Source organism: Lipophrys pholis (genome assembly GCF_963383615.2).
Source record: "Lipophrys pholis genome assembly, chromosome: 1".
Lineage (NCBI taxonomy): Eukaryota > Metazoa > Chordata > Actinopteri > Blenniiformes > Blenniidae > Lipophrys > Lipophrys pholis.
Window position 1 is genome coordinate 43474398 of NC_137635.1, and position 21082 is coordinate 43495479.

General features: G+C 41.0%; 2 protein-coding genes across 2 annotated transcripts; both read left to right on the forward strand.

Annotated features, from left to right (window-relative positions):
- Positions 1-818: 818 nt before the first annotated feature.
- acadm (acyl-CoA dehydrogenase medium chain) lies at positions 819-8787 on the forward strand. Its single transcript, XM_080488479.1, has 12 exons — positions 819-917; positions 2234-2345; positions 2435-2532; positions 3105-3174; positions 3530-3630; positions 4728-4808; positions 5021-5151; positions 5264-5372; positions 6440-6580; positions 7221-7316; positions 7411-7659; positions 7745-8787. The coding sequence occupies exons 1-12, from the start codon at positions 903-905 to the stop codon at positions 7814-7816; spliced, it is 1275 nt and encodes a 424-aa protein (XP_080344605.1). The 5' UTR covers positions 819-902; the 3' UTR covers positions 7817-8787.
- Positions 8788-9860: 1073 nt separating this feature from the next.
- On the forward strand, positions 9861-15818 carry rabggtb (Rab geranylgeranyltransferase subunit beta). Its single transcript, XM_080486004.1, has 9 exons — positions 9861-9927; positions 10258-10365; positions 11843-12040; positions 12322-12427; positions 12646-12698; positions 12977-13087; positions 13215-13340; positions 13605-13754; positions 14245-15818. The coding sequence occupies exons 1-9, from the start codon at positions 9925-9927 to the stop codon at positions 14383-14385; spliced, it is 996 nt and encodes a 331-aa protein (XP_080342130.1). The 5' UTR covers positions 9861-9924; the 3' UTR covers positions 14386-15818.
- Positions 15819-21082: the final 5264 nt, after the last annotated feature.

Here is a 21082-nt window from a genome sequence, read left to right on the forward strand (position 1 = left end):
GATGGATTGATGTGTTGCTTGAAAATATACCTGATATTCCTTTTGTTTTTTCTAAACTCATGCTAATTGTCATTTCCAGTAAACCAGCTCCAAAACAAATTCATATTCTAACAGGGACTAATGAAGCTTTTGCTTGTATTTGGTTACATGAATGTGAATAAAAGTTATCTTAATAAGTGCTCTTTATTCATTAACTGTTTAAAAATACCAAAACTTTCATCACTGAGGCCTCTCTCAATCTAAAAAAACACAAGATTGTTGTAATGTGGTTTATAAACGCACTTTATTTAAATGAAGTTAACATTGGCTGAAATGGAATAATAATAAAGAGCCCCACCTAAGAAATGTTTCACCAGCCCGGGGTACTGTTACCGTATTGTCACGAGCATCCCTCAATTTTGATTGCGCAGTTTTAACCATAATTACGGTAATCCTTTTGCACAACACACAGTTCAGGCCGTGTTAAATAGAAAACATCCAAACCAACAGGAATTTTATAATGCTCCTGCTGATATCCAGAAATGACAAACGGTTATACAAACCTCCAGCTTTATAAGGCCCTTCTATGTGTTTGAATGATTTTTAAGGTCTCATTTCGATTGTTGTTTTACTTTCATCAATGTGAAACCATCTGTGTTTAGGAGAGATTTGACTTTCATGCAGCGTCCCCTCCACTTAACTATTCTGATTACTTGAGTTGACTTTAATACGTGAAGGATATATGAGGTAAACATTAGAGGTGAGGCGCCTTAGATAACTTAACTGGGGCAAAAGTCATCGTCAAGAGAGTGGGGGAGCCCACGTGACCGGATCCCGATGCTGTGATTGGTTGAGAGCCCTTCACTTGACTGTAGGACAGAGGCAGACTCACGTCAGACTATCTGGAGCTCCACTTCACGAAAATGCTGCTGAATAAGGTACGGATTTTTAACATCACCAGTCAACCATAATCACACTTTCGACGTGACTTTCGAATAACACTTTGCTGTGAGTAGCTGGTTTTCCTCCTGACCTGCATTTCTTCCATTTTTGGTCTGCTACTTGCGTCACAAGCTAACAGCTAAGAAGCATAAATGGCTATAATACATTTATATACATTATTCAACCCGTGTTTCTTTTCATACCATGAAATAGTGCTTAAATTAAATCAATGCTCATTGAGATTGGATGTAGTCTTTATTTTGCGGCTCTTTAGTCTTGCATTTCTTTGTAATAATCACCAGAGCTTGTTTAGATATTTGCTGTAAACGATTTCGTGAACTTCCGGTGAGAATATGTCAATGAGGCGTTTTCAGGTGTTGTGTTTTTAAATTGACTTCGCACTCTGCCTGCTTGTCAGCTCCTAGTCAACTGTGACCTTATTCGATCCCACCGAAGGGCTATTGTCGTATTTAAACATGTTTATATTGATATACCACCGTTGTTGTATTGATACATGTTGTTTCCCCTGTCCAGGCAGCTCAGCTGGTTTATGCAACACAAATAATTAGCTGCAACTAAAAGCATTAAACACTAACAACAATAAACACTAACAGCATTAAACACTAACGGCATTAAACAGGATGCCAGCTACCAAAAGAAGTGACGCGCGGGAGACTCTATTTTCTATTTCTCCAGTTTTTGATAGAATTAAATTAGTTTTTGTTTTCTCTTTTTTTTTAAATTGAACAATCAAAAAATCTGTAAAAATTGTTGTCATTAAATGTGCTGTATAAAGCTCCATTAAGATAAGATAAGATAAGATATCCTTTATTTATCTCACATGTGGAGAAATTTGCAGTGGTACAACAGGATAGTAAAGAGAAAGAAGCACACATAGCAGAAACTAAAAAAGCAGATAAAAATACAATATAGTAAAAATATGCACACGGCGCCTATAAGTGTGGACATGTCATTTTATAACTTTTTTTTTTATTAGTAGTGTGCAACGGGATATTTTGAATGTAAGAAATGAATCGTGGCTCAGAAATGGTTGAAAAACACTGCATTGGTGTACTGTATTTTTTTCTTCATGTCTTTCATTAACATCAAATCAACGTATTGGAACATAATTAACTTTTTGGCAGGCGCTGCTTAATAAGGATCCTTTTATAAAATAAAAAGCTTTTATGAACACAGTGGCAAAGTGAATGAACAATGCCTACAAAATAGCACAAAGGATATCTGCTGGAGAACTTAACACCCTGTCTTGTACAAGATGTGAAGGTGATTCGTGTTTTTCTTTTCCTCTCAGCTACTTAAAGCCGGTGTGCGGTCTGGGATCCGTCTGCAGGGCACCAGTGCAGCTGCAGCCAGTGCTGAATCACTTTCCAGCGGTCATACAGCAGCTGGCGGTTTCTCTTTTGGTGAGATGGATACTCTGGTGTGTAATACATTTCCTCATTTTAGGCCTATGCTCACATGTCATGTGTCTTCTTGCTGCTTTGACCCAAAGAGCTGACAGAGCAGCAAAGGGAGTTCCAGCAACTGGCCAGGAGGTTTGCTCGTGAAGAGATCGTCCCTGCTGCTCCTGCATATGATCGCAGCGGAGAAGTGAGTATTGCGGAAGTCATGTGACTGAAGTTTTTATCGTTTTTGTTAGGGGTCCCAGAATATTGTACCACAGCAACGAAATATAAATCTGCAAAATTGTATTTTTAATGGTATTGTCTGAAGCATGGCCAGACTGCTTGGGGCACAACTGCTCCTGTTCAAAGACTCCACTTTGGTGCTGCTTACATTTACTATTAATGGTCTGTTTGTAAGAGATAGTCATTTCATCTGTATGTAAGACTATTGCTATAACTGCTAATTTTCAAACTACTACTCCTCTATAGTTTAGCAAAACCATGGCAAAATGGGACAGAATAGAGGTTTATATGGCAAAAAAAAATGACAATTTTTATATCATGCATTTATAAGTAGAACTTGAGGATACATTTCTCCTCAGAAGTAGCCATCTGGCTGTTGAACATTGAAAGTGACATGTTGCATATCATAAAATCACGGCTGCAACATTGACTCCACCTTCTTGACCTGCACACACATATTCTTGACCAAGTAAATATCCATAATTTTAGGTGTTTTGTGTGCGTTTATAACTGAAGTGTCTATTTTGTGCACAGTATCCTCTCCCTCTCATCAAGAAAGCATGGGAACTCGGTCTGGTGAATGGTCACATTCCACAGGAATACGGTGGGCTATTTTCCTACTTGGCTCTTTATATGGTGACAAATTTGAAATTCTGCTTCTTGTTATCGAAAGATTGGCATTGCCTTCTTTGAACTGTTGCACCCAGGAAGCTACAGTCATTACTAAATCAGTTTTGTCGGGTTTCACTTTTCCAGCCTTGTGTATGTAAACTCGCTTGGCTTAAACTTTGGTGACAAACTTAACCGACTTGCAGGATAAACCGGGCAGCTTCAGGTCCCTTCCAGCCAGTGTAGGGTTATACAGCATGTTCATAGTGTGTATAGTTTAATCATAACAATAAACATGTCAACAGCCCTCTAATTGAACTTTCTACTGCTTCTGTTCCTGTTGTGTTCAGGTGGAATGGGTTTGTGCAGCTTCGACACCTGCCTCATCACAGAAGAGCTGGCTTACGGCTGCACGGGAGTCCAAACAGCAATAGAAGCAAACTCTCTGGGGGTATGTTCTTTTTAACCAACGCTAAAAGTGAAGAAAGTGGAGGAAGGATATCTTTTGTTAAAAGTCAAAAACAATGACGACAAATCATGTTTAAAGCTGATGGCACTCACAGCCCATTATATTCTTATGTAGGCTAAACACAACTGTGAAAAAGCAGTTTGGAGAAGGAATGACCAGCTGCAGATTCTCTGCCAGCTTCACATTTCTCACACCAAACACAAGACTCAAACATGTTTTATATTTTTTTGGCATCTTACAGCCACAATGTCATTGTTTTATGAGTTTGGTGAAAAAAACAACAAGCCGATGTATGTAAACTGGTTATCGGCAGCAAGGAGAGAAAAGAGTGAACAGGTCAAATATGGTGGAATGAAACTTTGAAAGTTTTTAAGTTTTATTCCGTGTTTGCTTCCCAGGCACGCAATATCAAGTTTAAAGGTTGCTCCAAATATTAACTAGGCAAATACATTAATCACACCGTTACATAACATGGTGGAGGTACTGTGTGTTCAAAAAAGGAAAATATCACAAAAATTTATGAATTATGAACAATGTAAGAACTGAAATGTTCACTAGGCGTCACCAGTAATATGAAAACAAATCTTTTATGCTCTTATAGTTTGGGACAAACTTCCAGCTCATATAAGAAATCCATCCACCTCAAACAGTTTCAAGAAAATACTCGAGATCTAATTTTATCCTCTTGCTATTAATTAGTCTTCTGGTTATAATCTTCTGCTTGATTTCCATTACCCAGGTTTTAATATTATTTCATTGCCAATTCTGTCTTAACCTGGATTTGTATTGCTTGTGTTTTAATGTTACCCTTTTAGATGTATTTTTTTCAATTTTAATACTTTTTTCTTTTTTGTAATACGATACTGTACGAACATCATCATCAGTCAGATCCAAACTGATGTGCAGACATCATCATCTCTTCACGCCAAATGTTTTTTTGTTATGGACCAATGCTGTTGTCTGAACCAAAAATACCATGAAACACTCGACAAACCCTTTTCCTAATCTTTCAGTTGTCTAACAGGGTTTGGTAACCATGTTAAATATTAAACTAAGCTTCATCTGTTTCTTGCACACAGCAAATGCCGGTTATCATTGCTGGGAATGAACAACAGAAGAGGAAGTACCTGGGAAGGATGACGGAGGAGCCTCTCATGTGTGTGAGTAATTATTCTTTTCTATAATTTATTTCTTTTTTAAGAACTGCTTACAGGATAAACAGTAACTCTTCCACTTTTATAATTATAGCAACTTGTAACATGCCCACTGTCCTACACAGTATTAACTTACTGCCGTCTGCAGGCGAAAAGGGAGACGTGTGCTGCCCCACGTTGCTTTAGATCATGTTATCTTGTGTTTTTGTGTTGGGCAGGCGTACTGTGTCACTGAGCCTGGAGCAGGCTCCGACGTGGCCAACATCAAGACTCGAGCTGAGAAGGTGGGGGATGAGTACGTTATTAACGGGCAAAAGATGTGGATCACCAACGGGGGCAAAGCCAACTGGTGAGGGCTTAGTATCGTAATGAAATTTGATCATGCTCTGTTGTCATCGGGTCGATTTCAAGCCGACTTGAGACTTTATTAGATTGTCAATAAATGTCCTGTTCGCTCCTAGGTACTTCCTTCTTGCCCGCACCAACCCGGATCCCAAGTGTTCAGCAGGCAAAGCGTTTACTGGGTTCATTGTGGACGCAGACACTCCGGGAATCCAAGTAGGACGAAAGGTAAGGTGCCAAAAGGGTAACTTCAATTCTAACGCATGGGCAATAAGCAGAAATCTTTTGGAGTTGTACTATAGTAACATCAATCTAACGCGCAGTCCAACACAGAATCTGTACCGCATCAATTAGATGCTGATCTAGCAAAAACTTGATTTATGTATAAGTAACATTAAAAAGCACCTCTTTCTAACAGTAGCTAACTTGTGAGGCGACGAAGAGACAGAAAATTAAAATGCCGTTTTAATTTATTGATATAAAATTGTATCTCAAATAGACTTCTTAAAGATTACTCAATTTCTTTATGCTGAAATTTATCTCATTGTGATAATAAAGGTATAAGATCAAATAATAAATTCTGAAATGAAAAGATCATACAACTAATGAATGTTAAGACTAGAATATCTAATCTTACAGGATAAATAAATAAAAGAAAAATATAAAATCATGTTTTGAATAACTTCTATATTAGGCAACACAGCTCAAATGTATCCTAATATGCTCTCAATGTAATAATTTAAATAATACAAGAGTAGCCTCACAAAGTACTAGTATAACAAACTAAGAATATCTGCACTTAATTGACTAAATGGGGAACGTTTTTTCACATTTGATCTACTAGTAGATTTTATGAGCGGATTAGACACGATGCTGCCGGATATTGTTTTTTCACTCGCTCTCTTTGTGAGCGCAATAGAGCCTCGCACAAGTCAGATTGTAGGGATTACATGACACAACTAGTTAGTAATCTGGGAGAGTCAATTTCGATATCTCATTTGAACACCATTCCGTTGACCTCAACAGGATGAGAAAAGTGGAGCTGATCTGAGCAAAACATTGAATTTGGTCACCGTAATTTGGTGGACATGTTCAGAATCAGAAACTGGTGGACGAATGAAATCTTTTCATTTATATAGAAACTATTCTACAGAAAAGTCAAACCTTTATTCTCCAGCATAATGTTTTTGAAAAACATTTTTAAAGTGTTCGTACAAGATGTATCGGACAACATCCTTCCAGGGGAAGTCAGCGTGTGCACCAAGAGGTGATGTGTGACTGCCTTGTGCCGACAGGAGATGAACATGGGCCAGAGGTGCTCCGACACCAGAGGCATCACTTTTGAGGACGTGAGGATACCGAAGGAAAACGTCCTGATCGCAGAGGGAGCTGGATTCAAAATCGCCATGGGAGCTTTCGACAACACCAGACCCCCAGTAAGTCTTGCAGTCCTGCAAGACGATCACCACTGATGTACGATGAAAGTGTGCGAGTCAGAGGGAAGGTCCAGCTTTAGATCATGTCCTTCATCATCAAACGTTTACGTCATAAAAGTGAGACACGATTCTTTACCGGAGGAGGGGAGACACAGGAGGGTCACATTTAGACATTGGACGAAACTCCACATCTCCAACGCTCCATACAAAGTTGTGCTCTCTTCTATATAGTTATTATTATTATATAATAATCTATATAGTATATATAGAGTGCTTCATGTGACGACAGTTCTTCTCCATGTGGGTTACTTTAGGACCGTAGACTGAGAATCAAGACCTGCAGTGTGAACATAGCTTTAGTTGAGTTTACAAAAGTTTTCTAATATTAATTAGAGATGATTTATGTTCGCTTTTTATAATAATAATAATAATAATATCAGGAACTTGGTGACCTCCTGTCAACAGCAAATCTCATTTGTTTGGATTCATTTGGACTTTCAAAGTATCACCAAAAAAATCATGCTTTTCTAAAAACACAGCAAACGAAGAAACATTTCACTCCCACCTTCTATTACAATATCCATGTTTTGTTTTCACTGGAGGATTTCGCGTGTTCCTTAATGTACTTGATGTTCTGTAGGTGGCAGCTGGAGCTACCGGCCTGGCACAGAGGGCGTTCGATGAAGCCACCAGCTACGCACTGGAGAGGAAAACCTTTGGCAAACTGATTGCTGAGGTTTGTTTTTACAAAAAAACTTTTGTGTGTGTCACCTGTCCATGATGGCGTTCGTCATCTGGATGCATGAACGGACCGTTTTCTCGTCGCGCAGCACCAAGCCGTTTCCTTCATCTTGGCCGAGATGGCCATGAAGGTGGAGCTGGCCCGGCTGTCCTACCAGCGCGCTGCCTGGGAGGTGGACCAGGGCCGTCGAAACACATACTACGCCTCCATCGCCAAGGCTTTCGCTGGAGACATCGCCAACCAGGTGGCCGCTGATGCAGTTCAGGTGTTTGGAGGCAACGGCTTCAACAGCGATTACCCAGTGGAGAAGCTGATGAGGGATGCGAAGATCTACCAGGTGGGTGTCTGTGCAGCGCACGTATTTCTTTCTGGAACTGCAAAGCGTAATATTTTCAAACTTGTCCCGATTTTGTTTGTTGTAGATTTACGAGGGCACCGCTCAGATCCAGAGAATCATCATCGCCCGAGAACACCTGGGAAGATTCAAGAAATGAACCTGAGCGTCCTGGCTTGTACTTACTCGTTGTAGCTTTTCCACATGAAATCCTGTTTCTATAAAATAGATTTTTGCCAGCTGAACTCTGAATTTGCCTTAATGTTGTTTCATCTAGCACGTTTGGCTGAATTGCACATCCTGTGTCTACAGACACAGTCTTTCTCATAGGAATCTAATCAGAGCTCTGAATGTCGGCCTGAGAGCAACGAAAAGAACTTGCAGAATACTAATAACTAATTAGGATGTCACATATCACCTGGAAGTGTTCAGGTAAACGTCATTCCCTTGTAAGAAGACTACAGGTTGTAAATGGAGGCAATAACATTCTGTTTCTATTGAAAATAAGCAAATAATACTGTTTATCTGCATTAATGTGACGCTTCCTTGTAGTCATCTGCTAAACCTTTAACGGTGCCGCTCACTGAATTCAACATGTGACCTGATAAACTAAGGAAAGCTCATTCATTTGTTTTTGTTTATTTTGTGAAGATACATTGTCTTGTGTTGCGGAGGAGTGGTTTTTACCTGACCTTCAACTTTAAAACCTTGTTGACCGGTAAACATTCACATAAAAATCAAAGATTGTTGCATCATTTTCTCCCTGCCTTAGACGACACTGACAATATGACAAGGCCTCTCTCTACCAACTGTAAGAGCCTGTTAAGATCAACTTTGTCAATTGTGAAATCTGTACAGATGAATGTCTCCTCAGAATGTGTCGAGAGATATCAATGGTAAACTGCATGTTTGTTAAATAATTTTCTGCCTCATTTACTATAAGTCTGCCGTCGGTTTTAAGTAAAACAATATAATCCAACAGAGAGAACCATCCACTATATGCCTAACCTTTGCACATCTAGTGTGAATATTTGTATGCTGTTTGTGGTCAAGCTGCCCCGTTTGGCCGAGCTCACCACTACTCATTCTGTATGCCATCCAGTCAATAAATTATTCTTTTCAGACAGACAAGGCGTTGCAATGCTTTTGATGCTGTTTCTTTTTTTCTTTTTTTTGCAAGTAGTTAATGTATACAAAGTTCTAGGTGATTTTTGACCTTCCGGTCAACCATGGAACCATGGATGTTGTTATATATGCAGGGCTAAAAGGGCCAAAATTAAATAGATACAGTATTAAATAATTACTTAAATGTCATTAATTCAAATGGAAATTACAAAAATTTGCCATTGAATTTGTCAATTCATTGAAATACCAAGTAATTTTATGTTAAAAAAAAAAAACCCAGACAATTTCACTATTTAATTGTCATTCTCCATAGTGTTGCGATGCTTCAAAGTCAGTGGACGGATCCTTACATCTGATTGGTTCCCCGGCACATCAAGTCAAGGCAAATCGATCCCAGATAATGGATTGCTGCAGAGCCCTATGTTAAAGTCTGCTCCGTACTTATAATAAAGCTGTATGTGTCTTGTTTCCACTTAACAGGTGGATAACGTTACTTCTGCACGAGGTTACCTTTATGTTGGTTTGGATACTTTATTTAACAAAACTTTATTTTTGAGACAAAACCCAAGGGGAAGACTCGGTCTGGCTAGTTTCAACGCCTCAGGGTGAGATATTTTAGATTTTAAAACATCTCTCACCAGCTCAAAGTTTTTCCATAAATTAATTGGTATTTTAATGACACATTTATGTATTTAATTGCAATTGTATTTATTGTAATTATTTAGTGGTGTATTCATTTATCTATAATTTGGGCACTGTTACTATTTCTTTGAATTACATATTGTTGGTATGCTTTTGCTGTTTGATGTTACACTTTGTAGGAATCCTGTTTATTTGTGCTTTACTTATTTCTCCGCTTATTCAGGTCAGTTGTGAATCTCTGTATATACCCTACATTCCTTTATTTCAGAACTGGTATGTTTTTAAGATTTTATCATTTGCTTCTGCGGAGATTGTGATTTAGAATGGTTTATTTTATTGGTTTTGACGGATTTTAGCCGGAAATTGTCAGGCAGACCTGGCAACCTTGGATATAATCTAGCCTGGAGTTGCAGTTTGTAACCAAACGGTGGCAGCAGTGCGGCGTCGCGATTCCGTAGAAGAAGAAGGAGCAGGAACCCTGATCATGCAGAATATGTCAGAATGGTAACCAGCGGCTTGTTTAATACGTTTCTGTTAAAGTACAGAATATAGTCAGTGTTTAGCGGTATACCAGACCCGATTAGCTCCATAATTTAACTCTATACTTAGTTATTCAATACACGTAGTTAGCACAGACTCTACAACGTAGCGGGCAGCAGCGTTAGCATGTAGCATCGTGTCATCTGTGTAACAAACATTTCTCTGTTTAGTCATTTAACCGCAAACATGAATTAACCCGCTGGTCGCGGTGAAGGTGAAATGATGGAGGTGACAAATACTGAGGTTATCTACGAGATTGTAGCCTGCTGACGTGACCTGTGTGTTTGTTGACAGGGGACTCAAATAAAAGATGTCATCATTAAAGCGGACGCTCCCAGCTCGCTGCTGCTCGACAAACACGCAGACTACATCGCTGCTTACGGCTCCAAGAAGGACGACTATGTGAGTGAAACACCATCCCGCTGCTTGTAAAAACTACGGCCAGACAACAGACCACTCTCAACCCACATCTTGTGATATGAGACTTCCGGTCTTCCGTCCATTCTTCATCAAGTGCGACACTTGACAAGTACAAATGAAATGCATGTCGTGTCCGTTAGACTCAAAGGCAGAGAATCACTTCAGCTGTTTCAAATCTCTGCCGCCCAAAAGCTCCCGAACACCAGGATTGCAAATGTATTTCCATAGCATCATGCAGACAATCATCATTCAGGCAATTCAAAGTACCTTACCACAAAATAAATATTTCTTCCACAGTTGAGGAATATATTAATGCATAAACAAGTTTCTCTGAATCTCGTTCCATCAGAAATCCTTTAAATCCTCCAAATATTTTTCAGAAGTTAGTTAATGGATTTTGTTGTTGTCGTAATGTAGTTTCAGGTCTCAGGTCCACAATTCCACCCAGAATTCTGCCTTGATTTGTTGTCTTGAGTGACGTAGAGTCAAGATGAGCGCTGACCTTTAACCTTTCCTTTTTGGGGTCAAAAACAATGACCTCTGTCATACCGGTTTTAAATTCCAACATTGGTACATTTAAAGACTGTTTAAATGATGTTACTGTTTCTGCAAGCACATCGTGGCCTTGCTAAATGCTATTACCCTGCATGCTGAGTATATCAACTATTATAACGTATCAGATTCTGCCTGATTTACCCCAGACTGACTGGTCAACATGAAATCCTGACCTCAGTCCCATTCAGAACATTGGCAATGAACTGAAACTAGACCTTATAACTGTCAATGTTCAGGTCAAAATGGACCTGTTTTGGCATTTGAGCTGTGGTAAAAATAACTTCCAAAATATAATTCTTGTCTGAAATTTGATTACTTTTTCACAAAATGTACAACATTTAAGTTTTTGTACTTTTGAGGTTAGTTTAGTTTCAATCAAACCAAACAAAAGTGTGACTTAAAGTTGTTAAACTGGACAGGTTGTGTCTGTGTGAATGTTGTGGACCAATGACAGAGTTTCAGAGAGATCTATCTGTGTCGTCCCACAGACACGGATGAAATGGTAAAACATGCCAGCGATGCTCTTATATGATGGACATGAATAGCAGAAGTCATTCAGAGATTAGAAGGTGGTTTGACACTGTGATCATTTGTGGACCCGAGAGCAAAAAATTACATAGAAATCTGATTTGTTACAGGTTGGAAGGTGAGTCGAAGTTTAAGCTCTTCTCTCCTCCAATCATTGGAAAGAATAGTCTAAAATGTAACGCCATGAATGCGACTGACCTACATAATTACTGTGGCTGACGTGTTCAGTGAAACTGTGTGTCGTCGAGGAATGCTGAAATGTGGTGAATATGAGCAAGAGTTTCCCATTGTGTATGAAATGAAGCATCATGTAAACCGATCCTGGTATATTGTCTGTTATTCTCTAGAAAACAACTTTCTTCTTTCCCGTGTCCAGGAGTACACGCTGTCCGAGTACCTGCGGATGAGCGGGATCTACTGGGGGCTGACGGTGATGGACCTGATGAGCCAGCTGCCCCGCATGAACCGGGCCGAGATCGTAGACTTCATCAAAGCCTGCCAGCACGAGTGTGGCGGCATCAGCGCCAGCATCGGACACGACCCCCACCTACTCTACACCCTCAGCGCTGTCCAGGTGACTTTGCACAAAGTCTTCTGGCTTTCTTTACAGCCCTGTGCCGAACAGAAGCTGAACTGCACGTTGCTTTGAAAAGTTTCCTCTCGTTTCTAATGATTTAGATTCACTCGGGATGCAAAGTATGTTATTGTTGTCATGATTCACATGTATGAAATTACCCTGTGACGATACCGGTGCATCAAATCGAATAATTCATCCTTTTTTAATCTGTTATTACCATTATTGTAACTCCGAGGTTTTCTTTGCTTAAAATCCTTCTCCCAAAATCCCCTCTTCAGATCTTGAGCTTGTACGACAGTGTGGATGCGATCGATGTGGACAAAGTGTTGGAGTACGTCAAAGGGCTGCAGCAGGAGGACGGCTCCTTTGCTGGGGACAAATGGGGTGAGCGAGCATGGTCCAGATCCACATCCTGCCACAAGGTACCGGCATGCTGATGAAAAAGCACTGCAGCTTTTGTGTAGTGGTGAACACGGCTCACACTCATCCTTTAAATATCTATTGTCACACAGTGACTATGTTAAAAAAAGAAAACACAGTTTATTGTACTAGTATTGAATTTGATTTGTATCAACAGTTTGTTTTTTTTTTTTCCCTCACAGGAGAAATCGATACCCGGTTTTCTTTCTGTGCTGTAGCCACCCTGGCTTTACTGGTGCGTACGTGAAATGTTTCTGACAAATTCGTATTTGGCAACAAAATGCGACCGGTGTCATTTACTGTTGCGATGAAAAGTGTTATAAAGGTTCCAACATTCAACTGTATGATTGTCTTGCATGTCTTTATAGTTCCGTGGGTAAAACTGGAACATAGAAATAACTCAATGCAGTTCAGCAGCAGCTGGATCCAACAAACTCCCCAAACTTTTAATTGAGTTTCTTCTCCACTCTAACTGAAAGGAGATCTTTTGGATTGTCTGTCTGTCGTCCTCAGGGTAAGATGGACACGGTAAACGTGGACAAAGCCGTGGAGTTTGTTTTGTCCTGCATGAACTTTGACGGAGGTTTTGGCTGCAGACCCGGCTCTGAGTCTCATGCTGGTCAGGTGAGTTCACTCCTGCTCTCATAGCACGAGGATGTTGTGGTTTTTTTGGGTTTTTTTTACCCCCATGTGTCTCTGATTATTTTGAGCGTTTGTTTCGTGTTGAAGTTCTTCCCTTTCTGCCGGTCAGATTTACTGCTGCACGGGCTTCCTGTCGCTCACCGGCCAGCTGCATCAAGTCAACGCTGACCTGCTGGGCTGGTGGCTCTGTGAGAGGCAGCTGCCGTCCGGAGGCCTTAATGGACGCCCCGAGAAGGTCGGTGCCCTCCAGATATTGCGCTGGGCCAGTGTGAAAATATATAGTGCACAGTTTCTGGGAGGTAAAAGTGAAGTGACCTTCACTGTGGAAGAGTTTCATCTTCACTGTAGTTTACAAAAAGCTTCATATCCTGGCGGCAGACTGTTTCACTCAGCGCAACAGTGACGAAACACCAAACCCTGTGTGATTTGAAATGAGAGTCAGAAGCTCTTAACGTATAAGTTTTAAAAAGAACATCACTCTGACTTCTTCCTGGTTCAGCTTCCAGACGTGTGCTACTCGTGGTGGGTTCTGGCATCGCTGAAAATCATCGGCAGGATCCACTGGATCGACAAAGCGAAGCTGCGGGCGTTCATTCTAGCTTGTCAAGATGAGGAAACGGGCGGCTTCGCTGACAGACCAGGAGACATGGTACACAATAGACCCAACGTAAAGCTTTTTTTTTTTTCTGAGTTGCTTCATCTCGCTGTGTCTCTCCGGAGCCAGCTGGCTCTGGGAGGAGGCTGCGTGCACCGCGGAGGGGTCGCCAGTCCCAACGCTCGCACACCCACTGGCAATTTTAGTCGCCAGCTGACAACAAATGCATGTTTTTAACTGTGCGAGGGAAATTAGGAGTGCGTTAGAAAAACCAAGCAAACTACACAGAAAACTCTCCAACCTGGACTTGAGCCACGAGTGCTCACCACAGCCGCAAACGATACACAAAGACTCCAAACCATAAGGCTTCTTTTTTTTACCCTCTTCATCATACTCGAGAACGTATTGTGAAGTAACACTCACTCCTTTGCAGGAAACGTTACGAAATAGACAGTCCTGTTGGTTTTGCCTTCATTATGCTACCACGTGCAACTGCAAATGTTCTGTTATTCAGATTCACACGAGCTCCTCCCATCTTTGGCAGGTGGATCCTTTCCACACCCTGTTTGGAGTGGCGGGCCTCTCGCTCCTGGGAGACGAGCAGATCAAAGCGGTGAACCCGGTGCTGTGCATGCCCGAGGACGTCCTGCAGAGGATCGGCCTGCAGCCCGACCTCCTCAGCTAGCCTCCGCGCTCATCCCACACACAGACACTTAACGGTCACGCCTCCCACCGAACTGCCACGGCTTGGATGTCGGAGCACAGGAAGGGACCACTGCACGTCGTAGTTAGCAGAGTTTTATCAGACTGACGTCTTCAGCAGCGGCATCATCATCATCGTCATCTGACCCGCTCTGGTTTCACTGCAGCAAAAACAAGCGGTTTGGAAAAGTGTTTCCCCGCTTTTATCACCCATCAGCTGGCGCACTAACCCGGAGAGTTATTTAGGTTTATCTTTGTCAGATGTTGGTGTCTTTAGTAACAGTTTGCAGGAATTAATATTCAGAATCGTCTCGACACAAATGACCTTGAAAGAGTTGAAAGTATATATGTGAAAGTAATTAAATGATGAGAAAAATGAGCTGCTGTATTATGTTCTTGCACCTGAACTGGACTGATTCAACTCTGAATCCTATTTTGGCTTTTAGCGCAGGGCGAGCCAAGATGGGGTTTGTTTACACCTGGTATTCCACTTTGTGAGCAGCACATAGACCAGAACTTAACCCCCCCCCAAACATTGAATACAGAAGTTATATTATAAATGCTGTCCTTTGTATAAGTCTGTACTCTTTAACTCGGTCAGAGGAAGGAGAAATGTTCTCTTAGTGTCTGGAAACTCTAAAGAGATTGGACGTTGTTGTCGGTGTATTTATTGTCTTTTCCCAGGGACACGTTTTGTTTTGATCTCTGTCACTGCGGCTGAAGATAACGGTTCGATGTTCCTCCACACTGTCCGAAACATCCCAAAACACGTCTGTCTCTCAGCTCAGATCGTCCAGATCACTTGATGAATTGGCTTGGAGAAGACGTCGCTTTAACTTGATTTTCAAACCCTGCACTCTTGTCGTCTTACTGAAACAAGATTTTACCTGCTCTTTATTTTGTTACAGAAAGGAAATGAATCACATGTTGATGCAGTTGTTCTCAGGATCTCCACAGTTTGAAGGACTGGTCTGATATATATATATATATATATATATATGTAATGACCCCCGAGTCTAGGACAGAAAAACCTTTAAGGGTTAAATGGAGGTTCTCTGTGAATTATGTAAATTATATTAATAAAAACGTACAAATCTGTCACGTCATTAAAAGTTTATTTCTTGGCTTACACTGCAAGCTCCTCAAAGATGATACCACCTTAGATTGAGCCCATTGAATCTCAAATTAGGCAGAGTTTCTCAAGAATATAAGTGGAGAGACTTTGGCAGCTCCCATGTGTCTCATTCTCTATAATTTCCCTTTTAATTTTTGATTTGGAATCAAACTCCAGGGCAAACAACACTCAGATTAACCTCAAAAATGTTTTGGATGGGAACTTTAAGCAAATCCATGCCTGCGCAGGGAGAACATGCAAACTCCAAATGTAAAGGCAGTAATAAACCTATGCATACCTCCGTCCTGCTACTGCATTGTAGTCTGCTTTTTCACCACTAGATGGCAGCACCACCACACAAAATCAATTTAAGCCGGAGGGGAAAGTCCCACTAATGAACTTAGAAAACCTGTTTTTGCATCTCTTTTGTCAGTGTTATGTATAAAGCTTGCACAGGAATGTAAATGATGAAACATACTGTTTAATCGGTGAGCTTTAGTTATAATTACATGCCCCCCCCCCAAAAAAACCCCACAAAAAAACAATTAACATACATGAAAGTAACCTTCACCTCTGCATCCTCAATAATAATTATAAAGTGGATTAATTACCTTTCTTGTACTAGTTACACAACCTCCCAAAGTGGAATTCATGTCAGAGCTGCTGCAATGGAAACACATTATATAGGTGAACTAAATACAATGTTTTGTGCATGTATGTGTTGTCCAGCCGAAGATCATTGTTTTTTTTTTGCTTTTGCTGACTTGTTTGAACTCTATAATACATTTATAATGAAGACCATCAACAAGATGTCAGGATTTAGTTTTGTAAACGATCGCTATGCTTATAAAAACCTGAATATAGTTCAGCGCAGTACAGCGACATTACAAAATTGATCATAGATGAAAAGAACTTATCTGTTTCTATGATACTGCGTGGAAGCAAATTTCAAAATAGCAGCAAGGCTGTGTTCCCAGTGTTTATTCTGTTTTTATGCAGCAGTACAGTAATTCTACCAAAATATGCAAATAAATCGTTCTCTATGAATTATCAATAACATCCACCACAATGTACAGTAGCTTTGCTTTGTTTGAAAATCAATCTGCAACACACACACACACACACACACACACACAATTTTGTCTTTGTTTGAAACATCTCACGGTCAAAGACCACATAAACAAACTCTCACGTAGCAAAGCCAAAAGAAAACACTTTTCCCTCCTCCAGTGAATTCATGCAGATCCATGCTGTAGTAATGATGCTGTGTGAGCGATTGTGTTTCGCAGCAGTGGCAGAGTGTCATAATGGAACTGTGTAACGATGGATGCACTGTGCCTGAGTAATTAGAAACAGTAATTCTCTCCTACCTACTTTCCCCCATATAATGATGATAAGGACCCCCCCCCCCCCTCCCCCCCTTGTAATCTAACCCAGATAAGAAAATTACACTTTACCTGGAATCTTTTTTTTTTTTTAACAAAGATTTCATAAAATGTCAAATGACAAATGATGAAGTGATAGCAGTAACTGTGTGGAACGCGATTATCTCCACACTAATTACTGCGTGAAGACGGAGAAAAAAACCCCCCCACAGTTCTCACACACTCAGGATTGCTGCTGAGGAGCTTCATTACAATCCTGTGAAATCTGTGTTAAAGAATCACATTAAGTTGTTGACGCCTTGTCGGATGGCGAAACATGCAAACTCCACACAGAAAGACCCTCAAGCCCATCCAGGACTTGAGCCGGCCCATTCTGCTGAGGCGAGAGTGCTAACGACGGCACAAAGGTGTTGGCCTAGGTCAGTTCTCATCCCATTTTCAAGGCTTTTTTGCTCCTGCCCTGGTTCTTTATGCATGTTTTTGTAGTTACGTGTCCTACTTGTGGTTCTTATTTTCAATCCAATCTTCTTACAGCAACATGTTTCAGATGTTTTCTTTCTATTCCTGGTGTCCGTGGTTGAATCTTTTTTTGGATCTCTTCTCTTCCAGCCTGTAATTTTCTCTTTTCTGTGCTCATTTTGAATAATTTCATAGCCGTTTGTCTATTACTGCCTGTTTTACATTTGCAGTGTCTGATGATTGCTCTGACCGTCTTTGTGGGGATTTACTTCTTTTTTTTTATATGCTTTCCGGTTGTTTACAGTCTTTTTGTGTGTCTGTTGTGGATTTCATCACGGTTGCTTTGTGTCCTGTTGTTTTACCCTGTGGTTGTTCTTATGCATGTGAAGATGTATTTTCCATCCGGAGCAGTTGACATTCACTTCATACAGAGGTTGTGGTGCACCTCAGTATTCACTGGTCCTGTTCAGTATTCCTTCCATGACAACATAACCCTGCTGGCAGGGGCGGGTTGAGGAGGGGGCAACAGGGGGCCCAATCAGATTTAAGGTGCCCCCGGCTCTTCCTTTATCTCTGCTTCTGTTCCTTCTTTATGCATATTGCATTATGGGATATTTTGGACCTGCAGAAGGCAGACTGGCATCCCTCCGCGTTTTGTATTTATTTGTGTATTTATTTAGTCGATGGGGGAGCAGTAATCTGTGGGCCCCTGGTGTCTGGACGGAGACAAACATGCTGGTTGTTAGGCTACTGAGAAACCCCACCGGCTCTCATTAGTGAGGAAGAGAGAGATGAAGAGGAGGACAGAGGGCGGGAGAGAGGGAAGGAAATAAATAAACAAACAAACGTGTGAATGAAAGATGGAAGCAGAGTGCAAGGAGACCAGAGAGAGAGAGAGAGAACAAGAAGCAGGGAGACAGACGGATGGATCACAGCTTTTGCCTCTCACTCTTGTTTGTAAGAAAAGCCGGAACCCATTTTTCGTCCCTCTCCTCTCCTCTCCTCTCCTCTCCTCTCCTCTCCTCTCCTCTCCTCTCCTCCGTCCTGTCACCCTCTCGTTATCTCTCAGAACAAAATACAGCGGATTAGTCCAGGAAACGAGGCGGCAGCCTGAACCACAGGCCCAGCAGACAATCACTTAATAAATGTTTAATTAAACCACAGCAGCATTATGTGTGCAGAGATTACTCATGACCGAGGAGGAAAAACAGAGATTTGTGTTTTCATCCAGCTCGTGCTTTTTTTCCCCCAATAATATTATTTTGTCCCTCGTCGGGCTCGGGAAGGTCTGAGTTTTACATCAGCATCATGAACCCTTGTTTGATTCCTGAGACGTCTTCGAATGTCAAAGCCACTGCTGTTTGTGCAGTACAGCAGCAGCTGGTTTGATTACTTTGGATTCAATATTTTCCTTTTTTGTCCCCAGGGTTGGCATGTTATGGCCAAAGCTGCGATTGTGAGTGTCTTTCTGTCTCTTTCTCTGTTTGGCCTGTGATGGACACGGATCCTCTAAAGTCCCCCACAACAACTAAGTTGGATAAAACATCATTAAAAAAAAAAAACAACAACCACGGTGGTCGTTTCTACTCTGTTGCATTGCTTGTGTTATGTTTCATATTCTGTTCTGTCCTGTGTGTTTCTCCTCGGCTTGATTCCTTCGTTGTTGCGTTTGTTTCTTATTGCCTTACGTTGTTCTGCTTTACAGACGTTAGCGTTCATAGATTTCCCTCCATGTCCGTGCCATGCGTCCAGGTGTCCTGGTGATATGTCACGTCCAGGTTAGACTGGCGTTGTCCATGTCGTGTCAACACATTCTCTTCCATGTTTCGTGCTCGTGTCTATGATCCAGGTTTCGTGTTGTGGCTTATCTCCCCGCCTGCTTTCACATTCCATGTGTTTGGTGTGTGTCTTGTTGCTCTACCTTTCTCACCTGAGTGTTCATCCAAAGGTCCATGTGTCTGTTGTGGTTTGTCTGTTTCAACTATGTAGCTCACCTGTCTCCTGCACGGTTTCCACTCTAGTTTACTGCCATGTTATCTGTCAGGTTACTGTTAGTTTTCCTCACTGTTTGTGTGTGTGTGTGTGTGTGTGTGTGTGTGTGTGTGTGTGTGTGTGTGTGTGTGTGTGTGTGTGTGTGTGTGTGTGTGTGTGTGTGTGTGTGTGTGTGTGTGTGTGTGTGTGTGTGTGTGTGTGTGTGTGTGTGTGTGTGTGTGTGTGTGTGTGTGTGTGTGTGTGTGTGTTTCTCCGCTTAGAATACTTTCATTGGATTTTCGTCATCTTTATTAAAGGGTGCCCTTAGTTGGACTCTAATCTACGTTTGCGTCCTCTATCAACGCTGCCAGACACGCAGTGCCACTAAAACAAAAGCAATCTGAACAAAGTAAGAGTCAACAAAATGACATGAAGCCTGTGTTGGAAGGAGGACTTCTCTCAAACATGATTTGTATTGAAGAGAAATGTTCAGCTTCCATGCAGACCCAATCTAATTTGATTTCTGCCTAAATGATGAACATGAAGCTTGGAGACAATTAGTTGCAGATACATGTGAGTAACATGAAGCTGCTAACCTGACTGTGACTCGTTATTAAAACATCTGCCCAGCAGCATCACTGCAGTCATTAATTAATACTGTCTTGTTGTAGCTGTGAGACAGTCGTCAGAGATTCAGACCTGGAAGTTCTTTTTAAATCCCTGTACATTTACATTATTGAATACTGGTAGGTGGATTGTCATTGTTCCCAAAGACAGGCGATGTTTCCTCATTGCCAGTTGTAAAGCTCAGTCCCACTAACTAGGATTAAATGAAGCTCGGAGTCAATGTTTGCGTCTGTCCTCTTCTGTTGTGTATCTCTTCACTGAGAACGCAGAGCAGCAGCAGTTTACTCATTCACACATACTTTTCAGCATGTCACACCACATTTAGTTGATCTCGGTGGCATCACATGATGCACATCTCGTTCTAAATGTGGATTCTATGGACGTCAGGTCGTGACAGCCTGTCTTGTAATACCACTTTGTACCACCAGATGGTGTGATGCATCACTCAAGCGTCGGTGTGACCAAAGAGGCATCTTTAATAATTAACATTGTTAAGGTTTTGGCTTCACTCAATAAAAGATTTCTTTAAAAAGTCTGACTAAATAAGTCTGACACCATAGAGACTCAACTCTACCACAGATTGTCCCAAATTTATTTTATGTGAATCTTGCATAAATACTCAGAAAGATTTATAAATACAAATTAAATACAGAAATCAGAACATTTATTTGTGTATAATTCTATATAATGATAAGAATTGAACACCTCATTGTGGCGTAGTCATTGCCACCCCTGTCTACTTCGAGTGCAGTTTGCATGTTCTACTCTACCTCTTCGTTTCTGGACTTTCTTTGAGTACTCCTGCCATGCTCCAGATTGATAAGTGACTTTAGATACGTGTGGTGTCTGTGTTTGCCCCGTGTGTAGCTTACATTTACCCACTGGGTGGATTCCAGCTACTCAGGAAATTTAAGATGAACTTGAGAAAGTCTAAGGGATGGATAATTAGAATTGTTTTGATTTTCGCCATGAAAGGCTCAGTCAAGCTATATAATATATTGCAATTCAATATTTCCAACGGAACAGTGGATATAGTTGTTTTTAAACTGCTTTTTGTTTCCATCATAGGTTCTTTATAGTTTTGTTGACAGCAGTGGATGAGTAAAGTCCCATTGAGCAGGTTG